This window comes from Benincasa hispida, chromosome 1 (assembly GCF_027475165.1).
Source record: "Benincasa hispida cultivar pf3 chromosome 1, pf3_genome.v1.1, whole genome shotgun sequence".
Taxonomy (NCBI): Eukaryota; Viridiplantae; Streptophyta; class Magnoliopsida; order Cucurbitales; family Cucurbitaceae; genus Benincasa; species Benincasa hispida.
In genome coordinates, this window is record NC_143478.1 from 27,177,353 (window position 1) to 27,194,401 (window position 17,049).

Sequence of the window (17,049 nt, forward strand, 5' to 3'; positions counted from 1 at the left end):
GAAATGATGAACTAATATGATAGAATAATGAAAATATTTGATGAATACATTTTGCTTTTGCAAAATTAAGTTTATTTATTTAATAGTAATTCTCTTTTGTTTGATGGACTATATTATTGAACAATAAATAAAAAAAAAAAAGTTGTTTTCATATACATTTTTTTATTTTCAAAATTTTAGATATACAAAGCAAAAATATAAAACAACCTTATGGTTTTGAAATAAAAAATAATTTAACAAAAAATTAACTGTATTATCATTAAATAAAGGTAGAATGGAGATAGCAATACAATTACGTCATGGTAACATATTAACGACTTTTATTAATTAATTAATTATTATTATTATTATTATTTTAGTTAGACAACAACGTTCAACATTTAAAGACACATATCCGTAATGTAAAAAATAAAAAAATAAAAAGGTACAATTATATATATATATATATAAACAAGAAAAATTATCGTAGTATATTGTTAATTTTCTAATTAAAAAATTTCCACATAATTTTTTTTCTTTTACAAAAAGTATTTAACGAGGCTACTATTTTTTTTTTTTTTTTTGTTAATTATATTCGAGTCAGCCATAATGTAGTTAATTAATGAAGTTCTTCCTTCGTGGGGTTTTTTTATAAAAAAAAATATAATTTTTTATTTTTATTTTAATTTTATTTTGGATTTGTAGTTCTTTGGCCGCAACAGAGATTACAAGCATGAAGAAGTTTTATGGTACCGACCAAATAAAATATTATTAATTTCTCAGAAGAACAAACTCCCAAAAAAAAAAAAAAAAAGGAAAAAAGTTTTTGAATTATCAGTCAAAACGCTCGCCAAACATATGGCTTCCGCTTTATTTCCCTCAGTCACATTGTACCTTTTTAATCCTCTTTTATTTATTTATTTTTAATTATTATTATTTTTTAAAAATTTTTGGTCATTTCTCTTTACCTTTATCTATATATACATGTCTGTCTCCCTTTTCATTATCCTTTGAGAAACTCGCACCCTTCTCTCTTTCTATATCTCTTCTTCTTCTTCCTTTCTCACTCTTAATTTCCTCTAATGGCTGCTACAACTTTGAAGCTTAATTCAATTCCCAATCATGTCACATTTTTTGAAACAACTCGTCCTATGTCTCATTCTTTTGGACAAGTCTTGATCCCGATAAAACCCAATAATGTTTTGTCATTGTCGTCGTCTTCTCGACGGTTGTCGGTTTCGTCTTCTTTGGTATTGGTACCGTTGATGGATGTGTTTTCTTCTTCTTGTTCTACCGCTGCTGCGGCCGCCATGGTTCACAAGGTGGCCAGTTTGGCGCACTTGTGGCGGCAGATTCATGGCTGCAATGACTGGGAAGATCTCATGGAGCCCACGCTTCACCCGCTTCTGCGACGTGAAATTATCCGATACGGCGAGTTCGTTACCGCTTGTTATAAAGCTTTCGATCTTGATCCAAACTCCAAACGGTATTTGACCTGCAAGTTTGGGAAGAAGAATTTGTTGAGGGAAGTGGGGTTGGAGAGTTCAGGTTATGAAGTTACTAAATACATCTATGCTACCCCACCGGATATCAATATTTCTCCCATCCAAAATTCCCCGCCATCTTGTGGTCGGTGGATCGGGTACGTTGCCGTCTCCTCCGATGAAACCAGCAAGAGACTTGGACGACGAGATATCGTCATCACTTTCCGAGGTACCGTCACCAACCCAGAATGGATTGCTAATCTCATGAGCTCCCTCACGCTCGCCCGCCTCGATCCCCATAATCATCGGCCTGACGTCAAGGTTTGTTAATATAACTTCATGAATCCAAAAGCTTAAATATATATCTATTTTTTTTTTTTTTACCTTCTTTAAAGACCTAACAAGGAATCACTTAAATATCAATAATTTAGATTGTTCAAGAAGAATTTAAAAGGTTAAAAGGATGAGTTCCAATCAATTACTTGAAATTCAACATTGAGAAAACAGTAGTAATAAAATTGGACAAACTATTCAAAAACTTAAAACTCGATGGCTTACGGTAAATTTAATATTTTTCCAGGTTGAGTCAGGATTCTTAACACTCTACACGAGCGAAGAAACGAGCATGAAATTCGGGCTCGAGAGCTGCCGAGAGCAGCTATTATCAGAAGTGTCAAGGCTACTAAACAAGTACAAAGAGGAAGAAGTGAGCATAACCATGGCTGGGCATAGCATGGGAAGTGCATTAGCTCTTCTTCTAGCTTATGACATAGCTGAGTTAGGGTTGAATAGAAGAACAAACAATGAAGTGGTACCAGTTTCAGTGTTTTCTTTTGGAGGTCCAAGAGTTGGGAATTCAGGCTTCAAAAAAAGATGTGAAGAATTGGGAGTAAAAGTTTTAAGAATTGTGAATGTGAATGATCCCATCACAAAGATGCCAGGTGTTTTATTCAATGAAAATTTTAGGGTTTTTGGAGGACTCTTAAATGGAGGTGGTAATAATAGCTATGAACATGTTGGAGTTGAATTGGTTCTTGATTTCTTCAACATGCAAAACCCTTCTTGTGTTCATGATTTGGAGACTTACATAAGCCTTTTAAGATGTGATCCAAAACAAGAAGAAGATCATCAAGATAATGATGATGATGATCATAATAATGGGAGAAGAAAGATTATTATTAATAGTGGGGAATTTATCAACAAAGCTATGGAGTTTTTGTGTAGTAATGCACAAATCTTGAACATGTTTCCATGGAGGATTCCAGTGAATTACTTGAGTCAATCACAAAATTAGGTCAAAAGAAAATGGATATAGAAGGAAAAAAAAAGGGTTTGATATATAATTTTAGGTTTAAAAGAGGAAAACAAAAAATATACATTTTAACTCCTCAGCCTTTGCTATTTTTTCCCACTAAGGTAGAGGAGAGATTCTTAGATATATATCATAACCAAAACTTGTACATTTTTTTTTTTTTTTTTGTCATTTGTTTTCCTTGATGATGGATTGACCTCTGATAAAAAAAAAAATTGAGAAAAAAGAGGCCAAAATTCATATGATGTATAAAAAATCCAATCAAAGGAATTAAATGAATATTTTTACACCATTTATTTACTTAGATTCTTATTTAAACTCCACAAGACAAAATATAACTGCTTGCCTTTTATTGTATTTGGTTTGGTTAAGATTGAATGACGTATGAAAATTGTTTGTCCCTAAGCATTTTCTATATACACAATTATTTTTTTTTAATTTGTTTCGATAATGTGGAGAAAGTGAATTGTTTTTCTTAAATCTCCAAGTTGATAGTACATGTTTTATGTAAGTTGAATTGTACTTATTTTTACACCATTAACATCTATATTATTTTAATCGATTAGTTCTAAAAAGAAAAAAAAGAAGAAAAAGGTTGTAATTTGATAAGTGGTAATCTATCTCATTCATACTCTGATAAATGCCCAAAAGTATAAGTGCCTAGTTTGGTAACTGTTTTTCTCTTAAAAAAAAAAAAAAAAGAAGCAAAATTAAGCTTTTAAATACAACTTCCACCATTAAGCTTTTCTATTTTGTTGTCCATTTTTTACCAATGTTTTCAAAAGTTATTTTAAAAGCTAAGTCAAATTTGAAAAACCAAGAACTTGTTTTTCTTTTTTTTGAATAACTTAATAATTCAAATATTTTCTCTTGTAAATTTCAAAAACAAAAAACAAAAATTAAAATCATTATTAAACAAAACTGTATATAATTATCTCAGCAAATTGCAATTATTGTACGCTAGGTTTAGTCAAACCTCGAAATCATGGTGTATTTAGTTTGCAATTTTATAAAAGAATTACGTTTACTCAACAAATGCCAACTTGAATTTAACTTAGTTGATTCAGACATATACCTTTATCAATATTTGTAGGTTAAAATTCTCACTCATTTAAACTAAAAAAAACATTACACAAAAATTAAAAAAATAAAGAAAAAAAACTTCATCGAATAATTAATATGTCATCTCTGAATTAATAACTTACCATATATAAATTGATCTTAGTAAATATGTACGACATCAAAAGAAAGAATACATGTCAAAATGAACATAATTTAGTGGTAATTGGCCAACTCAGAAAGCTAAAAAAACAATCTTAATTATTAAATCGTAAAAGAGAGATTTGAATAAATAAAGAAAGCCAAGACAAAGACTTGGCCATAGTGTTAATTAGGTGACATGCATGTATATGAGTAAAGTATATATGAGTGTGAAGAAGAAGAAATGTGTGAAGTTGTTAATCATGACAATCTTTTGATATGGTCATAATTAGTTCAAGAACCATTTTAGGGTTTGGACGTGTGACTGAAGTCGCAGCCCTTCATCTTTAACATGGAAGACCAAAGTTGCTAAGAAATTAATAGCCTTCCCTCTTTTTTCTTCAATAAGATTTCTCGGATCGATCTGATCCGACTTTGTTTCATTTCATTTCATGCTTTTTCTAATTATACGTATGATTTGATGTTTGGTGAGATGATCATTCCAAATTAATTGAATTATGATATGTTGTTAAGTACATAAAAATTTAATTCAAACAAACTTTTTGATAGATGGAACATGAAGAAAAAAATCTTAAAAAAAAAGATACTTTTAATAGGCTTCGACTTCCTCGTGGTCGAATTTATTTTCTTTGGATACATAATAATTTAATATTTAGCGAGATGACTCTTTAAAATCGTTTTGTACTACATAGAGTGAATCTTTTTTTTTATTCTTTTAAGAAAAGGTTTTTGGAGACTTCTCATAATAGACCGTATTTCTTTTTCTTTGTTACATATAATTTAATGTATAGTAAGATGACTTCAAACAAGTCACTTTAATTAGATGGGGAAGAATTTGTTCAAGGGACTTAGGTTTGATAATTAATGATTTTTGTTACAAACGATTTTGTTCTTAAATTTCTTTCATATCCCTTTTAGTGGGGGTAACATGACTTAATTTTCAAAGGGGTTGATTGTGATAAAACTTCATGTTAGATGTAAATATGTTAGGTGTTTTTTCTTTGTTTTTTTGTTAGTTCAAGCCATTGTTTTTCTTTCTTAATCATCGAGTGAGAAGACTTTCTCTAATTGATTAAAAGAATGTGTTTTTCAAGTCGTTTAAAGAATCGTTTCTATGACTTGTATGATAGTTGACTTTGCTATATTTTTATATGTAATATAAATGTTTTCTTTTTATTTCACTTGCAATCTTATAAATAGTAAATTGTAATTAGTCACACTTATATCAAATTAGAAAATGACTTCTTTTAAAACATCTTTAATTTGTAAGAAGAATTTATGTTAGATAACCTTAAGATATTAAGGTTTTTGCATCATAAAATTAAAATCTAGGGTTTTTATTTATTTATTTATTTTTTTATGGATGTCACCTTTGCTCCTTCTTCCGTTTTTTTAAAATTTGAGTTTGTTTTATTAACAATTTTGTTCATTTTTTTTTAGATTTATAAAAAAATTTACTAAAAAGAATTAGATTATTGATTAGGATAGAAGTGAAACTAATGATAACTAGTTATGTCAAACGAAATCGAAATTTATTTGAGAAAATGTAGAAATAATTGACAATCAAACTTAGAATCATTCACTAGCTGTAATTTTGGAATATTTCAATTTCGTCCATATTGAAAAATGATTCTTATAAAAAAAATATCGGATTAAAGAAACATTTCATTAGAAGCTTTAGAAGAAAAAAGGTTGAAAAAAAGTCTGTATCTAAGAAGTTGATGCTTTATATATAGAAAGAGTTTTTCTTGTTACGAATAACAAAATGTCAAAACCAAAATTGAATTTTTTTCCTTTACTTTATTTTTTCTTTAATGGAAATAAAAAATTCAGAAAGGTACATTCTTTTCGTTTTAAAATTTTGACCAGACTTTACAAATTCATCTTTCCATGTAGATTGGAAAGAGTAAATGGTCGGTAACGAGTTTATATACATATAATATTATATATATATATATATATATAATATCTATATATATATATAATATATATATATATATATATATATATATATATATATATTTAAAAATTATATGTTGTTTTCACATAAAGAAAAATAAGATCACTTATTTGTAAATATAAAATGTCACTGTCTTCTATCGTTGATTAGTGAATCTAGAAATTTATCGCAGTCAACATTCAATACATAGAAGTCTATCATTGATAGACAATGATATTTTGTATACTTGAAAATATTTTGAACAATTTTATCATTTAAGACAATTACCCAACATTTAATAAAATTTCCATTTCTTATTCTTTATTTATTGTTTTTTTTTTGTTATTTTTTTTAAATACATAAATTTATTTAGGGTAATTATTTTAAATGAAAAACTTACTAGATTTTTTTTTTTTCAAATATAGCAAAATGTCATTGTCTATTAGTGATAGACAATGATAAACAATGACATTTTACTATATTTATAAATAAGTTGGCTCATTTTGATATATTTAAAAACAACTTATTTATTTAAGAAATTGATTATCTCCTCTCATTGAAAAAGAAAGGTGGTCTTTTAACTTAAAAGAAATCAGCCGAAAAGAATGAAAATTTAAGGAGGATTTTCAAAAACAGAAAAATATGGAAAAATACTTACACAAATAGCATAATTTAATTATAGTTGTGATAGACATTGTCATCAATAGCAGAATTTAATTAACGTCTATTAGTGATAGAAACAGATACAAGTCTATCACTGATATATTGATAAATGCAAATAGAAGTCTATCAGTGATAGAAACTGATATAAGTTTATTATTGATACTATCAATGGTAGAAGTCTATCATTGATACTATCAAGGATAGAAATTGATACAAATCTATCATTGATAGATGTTGATATAAGTCTATCAGTACTTGTTTTTGTAATTTTTGTAAATAGTTTGATTGTTTTTCTATATGGCAAAATTTGTCAAAGTTTGAAAATTTAATTTTTACTATTCTCAATATTAGTTTTATGTTTATATACTACAAATAATAATAATAATAATAATACTTTTACTTTTGCTAATTCAACTAGAGCATATATCAGGCTTTAAAATATTTGAATTTTGAATCATAGTATTACAAATTAGGATTAGAGAAAAAAAAAACTAAAATCTCAACATGATTAACATTAGATTGTCGAGAGACATGGGGACGCGGCAGCTGGATGTCGTGAAAGTGATTTTCCAACATTAGTCTAAAAAATCATGTAATCGTAGTTCACATGTTGTTGATTAATTAATTAATTAATTAAATTATTTAGTTAATGCTTTATTCCTTAATTTCAACCGAAGATAAAAAGAAGGAAAAGAAAAAAAGAAAAAAAACATAATATTCCCAATGTCAAGGTGTGTTTTGTTATGTGGCGACGTTGTTGGTTGAATATTCTGTCGGATGTGAAGCCAAGAAAGTTCCAAGAAACCCTTTTGTTCTCTCTTATTACATAAGCAATTACGTCTAAATTTTTTACCTTATTCTACGTAGGCCTTCTCTATGAAATATTTCCAAAAAGTCAAACCTCAAAATAAATACAAGATTATATATATATATATATATGTAATAAGTAAATAATTGACAATGATAGGAGCGGGAACATTTAATGTTTACTTTCAAGTTAAGGTTCCTATTCATGGTGAAGAATTACAACTTTTCATGCATCTAAAGGCCTCTTTTCATCCAAGAGTCATAATGAATATGAAAATTCATATTCATTTACATTATTAATGTCTTATGTATCTATTTAATTTATGTATTTTCATTTATTAAAGGTTCATATATTTACTTGTTAAACATATGTGCAAACACTTAAATTGCATGGTCTAAATATAGAAAATCTAAGTCTAACTCAATTAATTAATTTGTATGTGTAGTTTTGACTAAGAGATGGAAAGTTTCGGTTTTAATACAAACCAAGAAAAAAGAAACTTGAATGTCTAAGATGTATACATAAATGATGGGATATATGTGTGTGAACATAATTGCCTAAACTATCTAGACTTTTCATATTAAATATTTTCAGAGGGGTTTTGTTTGCTTTTTCCAATTAATTTGTTGGATTTGTTGTCACAAAAAAGCAATAAGATATTGACATGATGTAAATATATGAGGTTCATTTTGTTTAGTAAAATAAATATAGGAATGAAAGATTTAACCTTTGACTTTAAAGAAAGAAAAATGCATATCAATTACGATTGTTATATCTATTTCTAGTTCTTAATTAGTTTTTAAGCTTAATTTCAACATTTATGCTTTTAGAAATTCTGTTTTATCTTGTACCCTTTAATTAAAGTTCACAAATGTTCATGTTTCATGCTCTTGAGAACCGTATGTAAATCCAACCTAAGTTATTTATGATTGCACTTTAAAAAGAAAAAAAATTGGTACATTATCCTATCTTTTTGCAAATCATCTTATCTATAGTTGTTCATAATAACAAGAAAAACTCTCTTTTCCTTTTTATTTTTTTAAATTATTATTATTATTATTATTTGGTTGAAGTAGATTTCAAAAATATGGGTGCCGCTCAAATGTATTTAAGTACTGTCCTTTTAAAATAAAGTAAAAACATAACTTGTGAACCATTAGTAATCCTCTAAAAAAGGGTCAAATGTTTAAGTCCACATCATGGAAAAACATTGCATCATGAAAGCTCACCTATACAACCATATATATTCACATAAAATCTTGTTAAGAATCTCACGTTAGAAAAATGAAGAGATCTCATAATTTTTAATAGATATTTGGACTACTCCTCCCATTGTTAATTGATTTTGTAGATTGAATTTCATGTTTCTTTAATGTGGTATCAAAGTCCATGAAGCTCAAACTTACATTCCATTAAAAAACCAACTCAAGAATAGTGAACCACAAAAGGGACACCATCTTGAGAGGCATATTGAGAATCTCATTTTCAACTTATATTACTCAACTAGTTAAATCATATATCTTGAATCAGAAGATCAAATGTTCAAATTTTAGTTCCATTTTCAAAAGTTGGTGAACTAAGAAAAATTATAACCATATTCACAAAATTAAATAAATAAATAAAACATATGTGATTAGATTCTTGTAACTCAGTCAATCATAGAGAACTTTATTGAATCAATCAATATACCACATGTAATCAACTCACGTAACATTGTTCAATTAATTTCATTTGTAATCAAATCCTTTTTTTAGTACAACAATTATGGGATGAGAAATCAGACCTTTTTCCCCTAATTATCATTGAGCTAAGTTCATTTTAATGTATGCATAATTTTTTATTTCCCCTATTGGTAAAATACACAAGCTGATAAGCAAATAATTGACAATGATAGGAGTTGGAGCATTTAATGTTTACTTCCAAACTAAGGTTCCTACCCATGGTGAAGAATTACAACTTTTCATGCATCTAAAGCCTCTTTTCACCCAAGAGTCATAATGGATATGAAAATTCAGATTCATTTATGTTATTAATGTCCTATGTATCTATTTAATTTATGTATTTGCATTTATTAAAGGTTCGTGTATTTACTTGATAGATGAAAGGTTGCATCCTTTCATAGTGTCTTTTCATTCAGTATAAATAATGTTCTACTTTTCATAATCAAGGTACCAGCACGCAGCGAAAGAGATCATGATCCATAAGCACTCTAATTTATTAATTTTGACAGAAAAGAAAAAAAAATACTTAAATAGAGTTTAATGGGTTTCAAGAACATACCTTTGAAGAACCGTTGAAATCTTGATTTCCAACTGCAAATTCCTCCAAATCTTTGTGCAGACCACCATAAGATCTTCCCTACTATTTCTCTTGGTGCTCTAGATTGAGTTGTGAGACTCAAAATAAGCTATCAAAGAGAATTTGGAGAAAGCTCACTACAACAACCCAAATGAAGAACACCTTCTTCGAGAAATTTCAGCTAAAATTCTTTCGGTTGCATCACTTCAACTTCATTCCAATCTCTTCAATATATTGCAGACTATGCAAAGAGATTTGTTACATGGGATGCAGGTCATGCTTGGAGTAAATGAAGGTTGAAGAAGTGGGTTTCAATGTGAGCAAATTGAAGATGAAGATGAAAAATATGATTTTTCATTTTGTGTAATTTTCATTTCCAAAATCCAAAAAATGATTTTAAAATCATATTTTATTTCTAAAATCAAAATTTATTAATTTTACAAATTAATTTCATAAATTAATTTTCTAATAAAATTAATAAATAATTATTTAAACAATTTAAATAATTCTAATTAATTTAATATCCAATATTAAATTAATTTTACCTAATTCATCTTCATATATTTAAATCATATTTAAATATATATTCTCCAATTCCATTTGATTTTAATTTGAATGTTTCAAATTAACTTATCACGCTACTTTAGAGCTAATCCATTTTCGAGCTAGTAGAGGGACCTCGTGGACCTACAGATCATGGGTTTCAACGATCCGAGATTAATCGACTAAACTCATTAGACCGATCTAACCCCCCTTCGTTAACTAATGGGTCACTCCACTAAATCCCATAGTTGAACTCCCCTCATTGTAGACATGTTATGTTCACTAGATATAACCATGGTTGTTCGTAATAACGGCTAGGTCAAATCTCTGTTTTACCCCCAAAATTACCTCTTATTCCTTAAGTCCCCAGTGATACCCTAATGAACAATTGTTTTGTGATTCAATTAACAAAACCGAGTCCCTCTCAGGCCAATGAGAGGGCGGGATCCTTTGTTCAAGACCTAGAATCAACATTTAAGGGAACAACCTCTCTACTTTTCCTAAAAGCGGGTAGGAGTGAATTCCATCTTGCACCCTATGTCCCCAACTATCTATCCGGTCTTACCCCTGAAATGGGAGTCTTATTGAGCCAACGCTGTTGAGCCAACCCTCCCCTATGCAAATCTAAGGGTAATCCCGAATAAACAGGAGTTCATATTAGCTTAAGATTAAGGTCAAGTTACCTAGGTCATCGCTTTGAAATAGTCTTAAACAGTAAAAAGCATTATAAAGTAAGAGTGACTCATTTCATGGTCCGATCTTGTACAAACCCTTTTGCACAAGGACACCCACACTCCTCATGTCCAACATGAACGAATTAGGATCACTTCGTCTGTAGCACTTTACAACTCCTTGTAACAACTACAGAGCAGACCGCATCCAATAGTGTTATCAGAATAAGATAGCTAACCTTATTCATATGCTATAGATCATTTTGATTGTTTACTCGAATTTGATCCACCTTTATATCTCCACATAAAGTTCAAGTACTCACAATAGTCAAGAGACTTTCAGGTTTATTGGATTTGTTATTAAAAAAACATCCATTCAATAATACCTTTATTGAATTTTCAAAATAAGTTCCATTGTTTACAAACCACGAGTTTTAGGACATAAAATCCAACAATTGTGATATAAAGAAGTGAAATACATAGAAAATGATAAAACTCTATCAATGTTTATTACATATAGACATTAATAGACTATTATTAGTGTCTATATGTGACATGAAGTGTTCTATGTTGTCTATCATTCATGTTCCATATGTTTAAACATACAACTATCAGTCTATATTCTATCATTGACGTCGTCGATGAAGAAGAACGTCGAGGAAGAAGTCGTCGTCGATGACGAAGAACGTCGAGGAAGAAGCTGAAGAACAACGAGAAAGAAACTGTAGGTGAGGATAAGAAACTATAGGTGAGGATGCACGAATTTTAAATCCCAAAATATTTTAGGAATTTTGAAAAAAGAGAAGGAAAACATCGCTTCCTTTGATAAATTTTTGCTATAGATTGTAAACACTTTTGTTTTCTTCTTTTCATACGAGCTACTCTTTTGTTTTTTTTTTTTTCCTTTCATAAGAATTACATTATCTATATATAATATTATATATATGTATATATAAAATTAAATGTTTGGTTTGATTGTGTGCTGTGTGGGCATGTTTCTTGCCCCCACACAAACACACATGTCATTGCCAACGCAATAAACGAGGATATGTTTTCAATTGACACCAATTTCTATGTGCATTAAAAGACATTCTTTTGACTTCTCATATTTTTTCCATGAATATATATTAGCCTTAGTTACTTTTATTGTTTTTTTTCTCTTGATTCAACAAATTAAACCAGACAGATAATAGATATTCCAAAATTTGTGGCACTTGTTTCTCCAAATGTTTGTTTTTATGTCTCTCACGAAGTTGATTTTTCTATTTTTTTTTTTAAAAAAATTATTTTGATTATTTTAGTTCCATTTAACTTTTTCTTAATACTCTGTTCGATCTTTAGACTAAAAATGCTATTTCAACGTTTTGATGTGGTTTTTAAGCTTTGGAATAAAAGGTTGGTTTTAGTCTTTGATATTTATTTTTTTTAACATAATTTTGTTTTCATTTTAAAACCTAAAATATGTCTCTGGGATCTTAGATTTGAATTTAAACGATTTATAAAAGAAATTAAAAAAAAAACTATTTTTTTAAAATGTAATGTTTAAGGACTATGATAGAATATAAGGTTAATGAATCAAGATGAATAAACATGATAAATTCATACACCAAATAATTTTTTGAACAAATTTTAGAGCTAACTTGAGGGATATATACTCAAACCAATAAGTTGGGGAGAAAAGCCTAAATAAAAAAAAAAACCCTCAAATTTTGCTATTTGTTTTAAAAGTATGTATCCCTATTATTTTAAATATTACAATATTACCCATGATCTTTTATTTAAATATTTCTAAACTATCATTAGAATAAAAACATGTTAGAATGTTGAATCATAATTGGGAGTTGAAATAGGGTAGTGGCTGCAACTTAAAGGGTAATATTGTCCTTTCAATATTCTAACGTATTTCAAGTATTCTATAGTAGTTTTGAAACGTTTATGAACTATGGTAAAAATAATATTAAAATTTTTGAAAGTATATATGTATTTATGAAATAGAGAGCAAGGTTTTGGATTTTTTTTTTTTTAAAATTCAATACTATGTCCAAGGGTGATGTGTCAATATATATATAAATATTAAAAAAAAAAAGAAAGAAGAGAAAAGAAAATCAATTTTGATGAAATGTACTTGAAATTGGAACGTTGAAAAGGTTGGGTAAAAGAAACCAAAGGATTTGCTCTTTTTAATGGCTTGTAAAATTAGGAATCACGTGACTGTGGGGTACACTATAGAGATGGACCAAATTATTGAACCTCTCAAATAATTGTTGTCCTTTTTCTAAAAAAAAATTCTTGGTAAATGAAAAGCACTTAAAACTAACTGGATTAATTTAAAATATATTTTTGAAGAAATACTTTGGAGGCAGACGATCCAAAAAATGGCTTTTAAGTTATTAAAAAAAATCTTCCAAATATGTTGTAAGAAAAACTAGATATATACGTAAATAATACGACCACTTTTGAATGTGTAGTGCAACGAAAAATTATTATTTAAAATATTTCTTAGAAAATGTAATATATAAAAAATATTTTTATTGAATAGATATATACACTATAAATGTATAATCTAGAGGCTAAAAGAACCCCTAATTTTAAAATTATACTTTTGTCAGTGAGAATAAATGAACAAAAATGACAAAAACAATAAAAAAATGTATAGTAAGTTGAAAATGATGTTTGAAAGACACATATACAAATACAATGAATACATGAAAAGGAACAAAAATTTAAAATAGAGACATTCTTACCTTTATCTAACTAGTGTGTGCATGAATTTAATAGGACGTGAAGTTGAGAATAATTTGATAATCGACGAAATTAAACTACAAATGAAAACCAATTGCAAAAAATGGAAAATATGATGAATTTTACCGTTTGGACAAATCTAAAATAAAATTAAAATTCATGATTGATGTAAAATTTAATGAAATTTTGGAAAAAGTAATTACACATTATTTGCCTACAAATTCTTTTATCCAGCAAGATAATTTGCTTGAAATGTCCCACCGAAAAGGAAATATTTGGTTTGAAATTCCCACCAAAAATTAAAAGGAAAAAAAAACGTTTCTGGTATAAAATTTCTCAAACTTGTCAGATTGAACAAAAAAAATAATAAAGGTTTAAATATTAGGACTAGTTTCATAAATGAAATTCAAGCTCAAAATACTAGAATATGTAGTATAAAGATAAAATAATTACATACATAGAACAAAAATGGTAAAAGACAAAAAAGAAAAAAAATCATGTCCAACCCCCATTTTGCGTGCTGCTTCCCGGTTTTCTCAAATCAAAAGTTATCACTGATAGCCATTACCAGCGATAGCTTTCAATTTGAGAAGTATGCTATCAGTAGCTATCAATTGTAGTTTTTCGATTTGAGAAGTGTGATATCAGTTGTTATCACTGATAGCTGCTATTAGTGATAGCTTTCAATTTGAGAAGTGTGCTATTAGTTGCTATTGCTGATAGCTGTAATAAATGAAACTGCTATTAGTAATAACTTTCAATTTAAGAAATGTGCTATTAGTTGCCATGACTAATAACTGCTATCAATTGCTATCAGTGATGCTGCTATCGATGAATATCATTGATAGCTGCTATTAGTATAGCAACTGATAGTTGCTATCAGTGATAGCTTTCATTTTGAGAAATGTGATATCAGTTGCTATCATTGATAGCTGTTATCAGAGATGTTGCTATTAGTTATAGCTTTCAATTTGAGAAATGGGCTATCAGTTGCTATCACTGATATATTTCTATCAATGATGTTGTTGATATGCTTCTATCAATTGTAATGTTTTGATGTTTTTTTTGTTTTTGAATTTGGTATCATGTTATACTTGTTTGTAAATAATCGAGGTCTTTTGATTAATTTGTTGATACATGTAATGTGTTTGTTTGTCGTTATTGATAAATATAGGTATAAAATAATATCGTTTTATATTGATAGTCATAAAGGATATCATTGATAGCTACTGTCAGTGATATTTTTCTATTGCTATGAATATAAAGGATGTCATTGATAGCATTTATGTATTATGTATTATAGTATTTGAGATGAAATGACTCATCGAGATTATTTGATTGTGCATAAAAGATTTTATTGATAACATGATATCATAGTATCACTGATAACATGCTATCCATGATAACATGTTATCAGTGATACTACTGATGGACTTCATACTCTTAACGTCTTATAAAAAAAAACTGTTGGCTTGTTTGATAATATTTTCATTTCTCTTATTTTTTTTTAAACTTGTTTAATAACTATTATCGTTTCTTATTTTAGACTTTTAATAAATGTTTCTAAAAATGGTGCAGACTTGAGGACTAAAAAAATAGTTTCTTTCAAATCCGTTTTCATTTGCTATTTATATTTAACGTTTTGTTATAATAATCAAACTTAATGATTGGTTTGTTGGTGCTAAGTCACTTATGAGCTAGGCACTCTCAAGTCTTGGGTTTGAAACTCAATCTCGTAATTCTTTTATAATGATTCCAGTGGGAAATGAGAAGATGATGGGAAGAGGGAAATGTTTGGAGATTGAAGCAAAAATGGGAGAAAAAAAAGAAAAAAAAAATTGAAGAAAGAAAAGAAAATAAAAAAAATAAAAAAAATCGGAGAAAGAAAAGAAAGAAAAGAAAGAAAAGAAAAATAAGAAAAAGAAATTGATTTTGGTATCTATACTTTTAAAATGTTAATTTTTATCTATATTCTTTCAAGTTAATTCATTTTGATCCTTATTCATTAAAAGTGACCATTTTAATACCATAAAATAAAAATGAAACTGAAGGGGCTAAAGATGGTCACTTTTCAAAGTAATTTTTTACAAAATGTAGTGCAACCAAAATTATAATTTAAAGTATTTTTTAGAAAATGTATAGACAAAGACAGTTTCATTGAAAAAAATCTTTTAAATGTATAAACTAGTTTGAATTTGATAATATTTGGTCCATAAGTTTTTAAACATAACCATTTAACCCGGAGAGATTTGATTCTAATTAATATTTTAGTCTAGACAAAATAGAGTGAAATCGAAAGTACGAAGATCATTGTCCATAACATTTTTCAATATTGCATGGCTCAATCACCCAAAGAGACCACTAAATGGAATAAAGTATTCTCTTTTATGCTCGTATCAAACACTTTATACTCCAATAATTACTTTCACCTCTTCTATAATAATAATAATAATAATAATAATAATAATAATAATAATAATAATAATAATAATAATAATAATAATAATAATTATTATTATTATTATTATTATTATTATTATTATTTTCACTTTATACCTTAGTCTTTTATGAATATGTTAGCGATTAAAAAATCAGTGGTTCGAATCTTCTATTTTTTATTGTACTAAAAAGTAATAATAATCACATTACCTTTTAAAAATTTTATGAGTATAGTTTGGGTTGCACCCATCTTTTGTGTTACCCAGACGACACCCAATAAAAAGAAGTAGTTGCAAATATAGTAATCAACCCAAATTACTAACAAATATAACACAATGTAAAATAACTTGCAAAAATAGAAAAATTTAGATTAAACTCTCCAAATCTATCACCATATTACTTATAGGAGTCTATCAACAGTAGAGCCTATTACTAATAGAATCCGTTGGCGATAGAATCTATCACTAATAGATTTTGCTATATTTGTAATTCTTTAAAAATGTTGTTGTACACTTAATTATTAGCTATAAAAGTGTTACTCATTGCAATTACTCCAATAAAACTTGGCCACGTGGTAATTTTTTAAATTAAATAATCATATATTTTTTTTACTATATAAGGAAAATGTGATGCATGGGAGGTTGCACCTAATTATTGTCCCTACCTTTTTATTGGTTTTTATTTTCATGGTATTGAATTTATCACAATTTCTATACGTCCATGAGTTCGACGTCAATATAAGAGAGGTAAATTGACATTATTTCTATTATATATCTTAGAGAAAAACTAACTAAATATAACAAAAAAAAAAAAAAAAATCACTAGTTTAGATACTTTAATCCATTTTTATTTTTATATGTTTTAGAAATATCCATATACAACGACATTTGAGCCTTTCAATATTTCTCTCAACATCAACATTTATAATCTTGTCGATCGTCTTTCCATTG

At 27.8% G+C, this 17,049-nt stretch overlaps 1 protein-coding gene across 1 annotated transcript; it reads left to right on the forward strand.

Moving 5' to 3' along the window:
- The first annotated feature begins 997 nt into the window (after window positions 1-997).
- On the forward strand, window positions 998-3,064 carry LOC120076384 (galactolipase DONGLE, chloroplastic-like). Its single transcript, XM_039030198.2, has 2 exons — window positions 998-1,784; window positions 2,044-3,064. Exons 1-2 carry the CDS (start codon window positions 1,062-1,064, stop codon window positions 2,755-2,757), a joined length of 1,437 nt encoding a protein of 478 aa, XP_038886126.1. The 5' UTR covers window positions 998-1,061; the 3' UTR covers window positions 2,758-3,064.
- The last annotated feature ends 13,985 nt before the right edge of the window (window positions 3,065-17,049 follow it).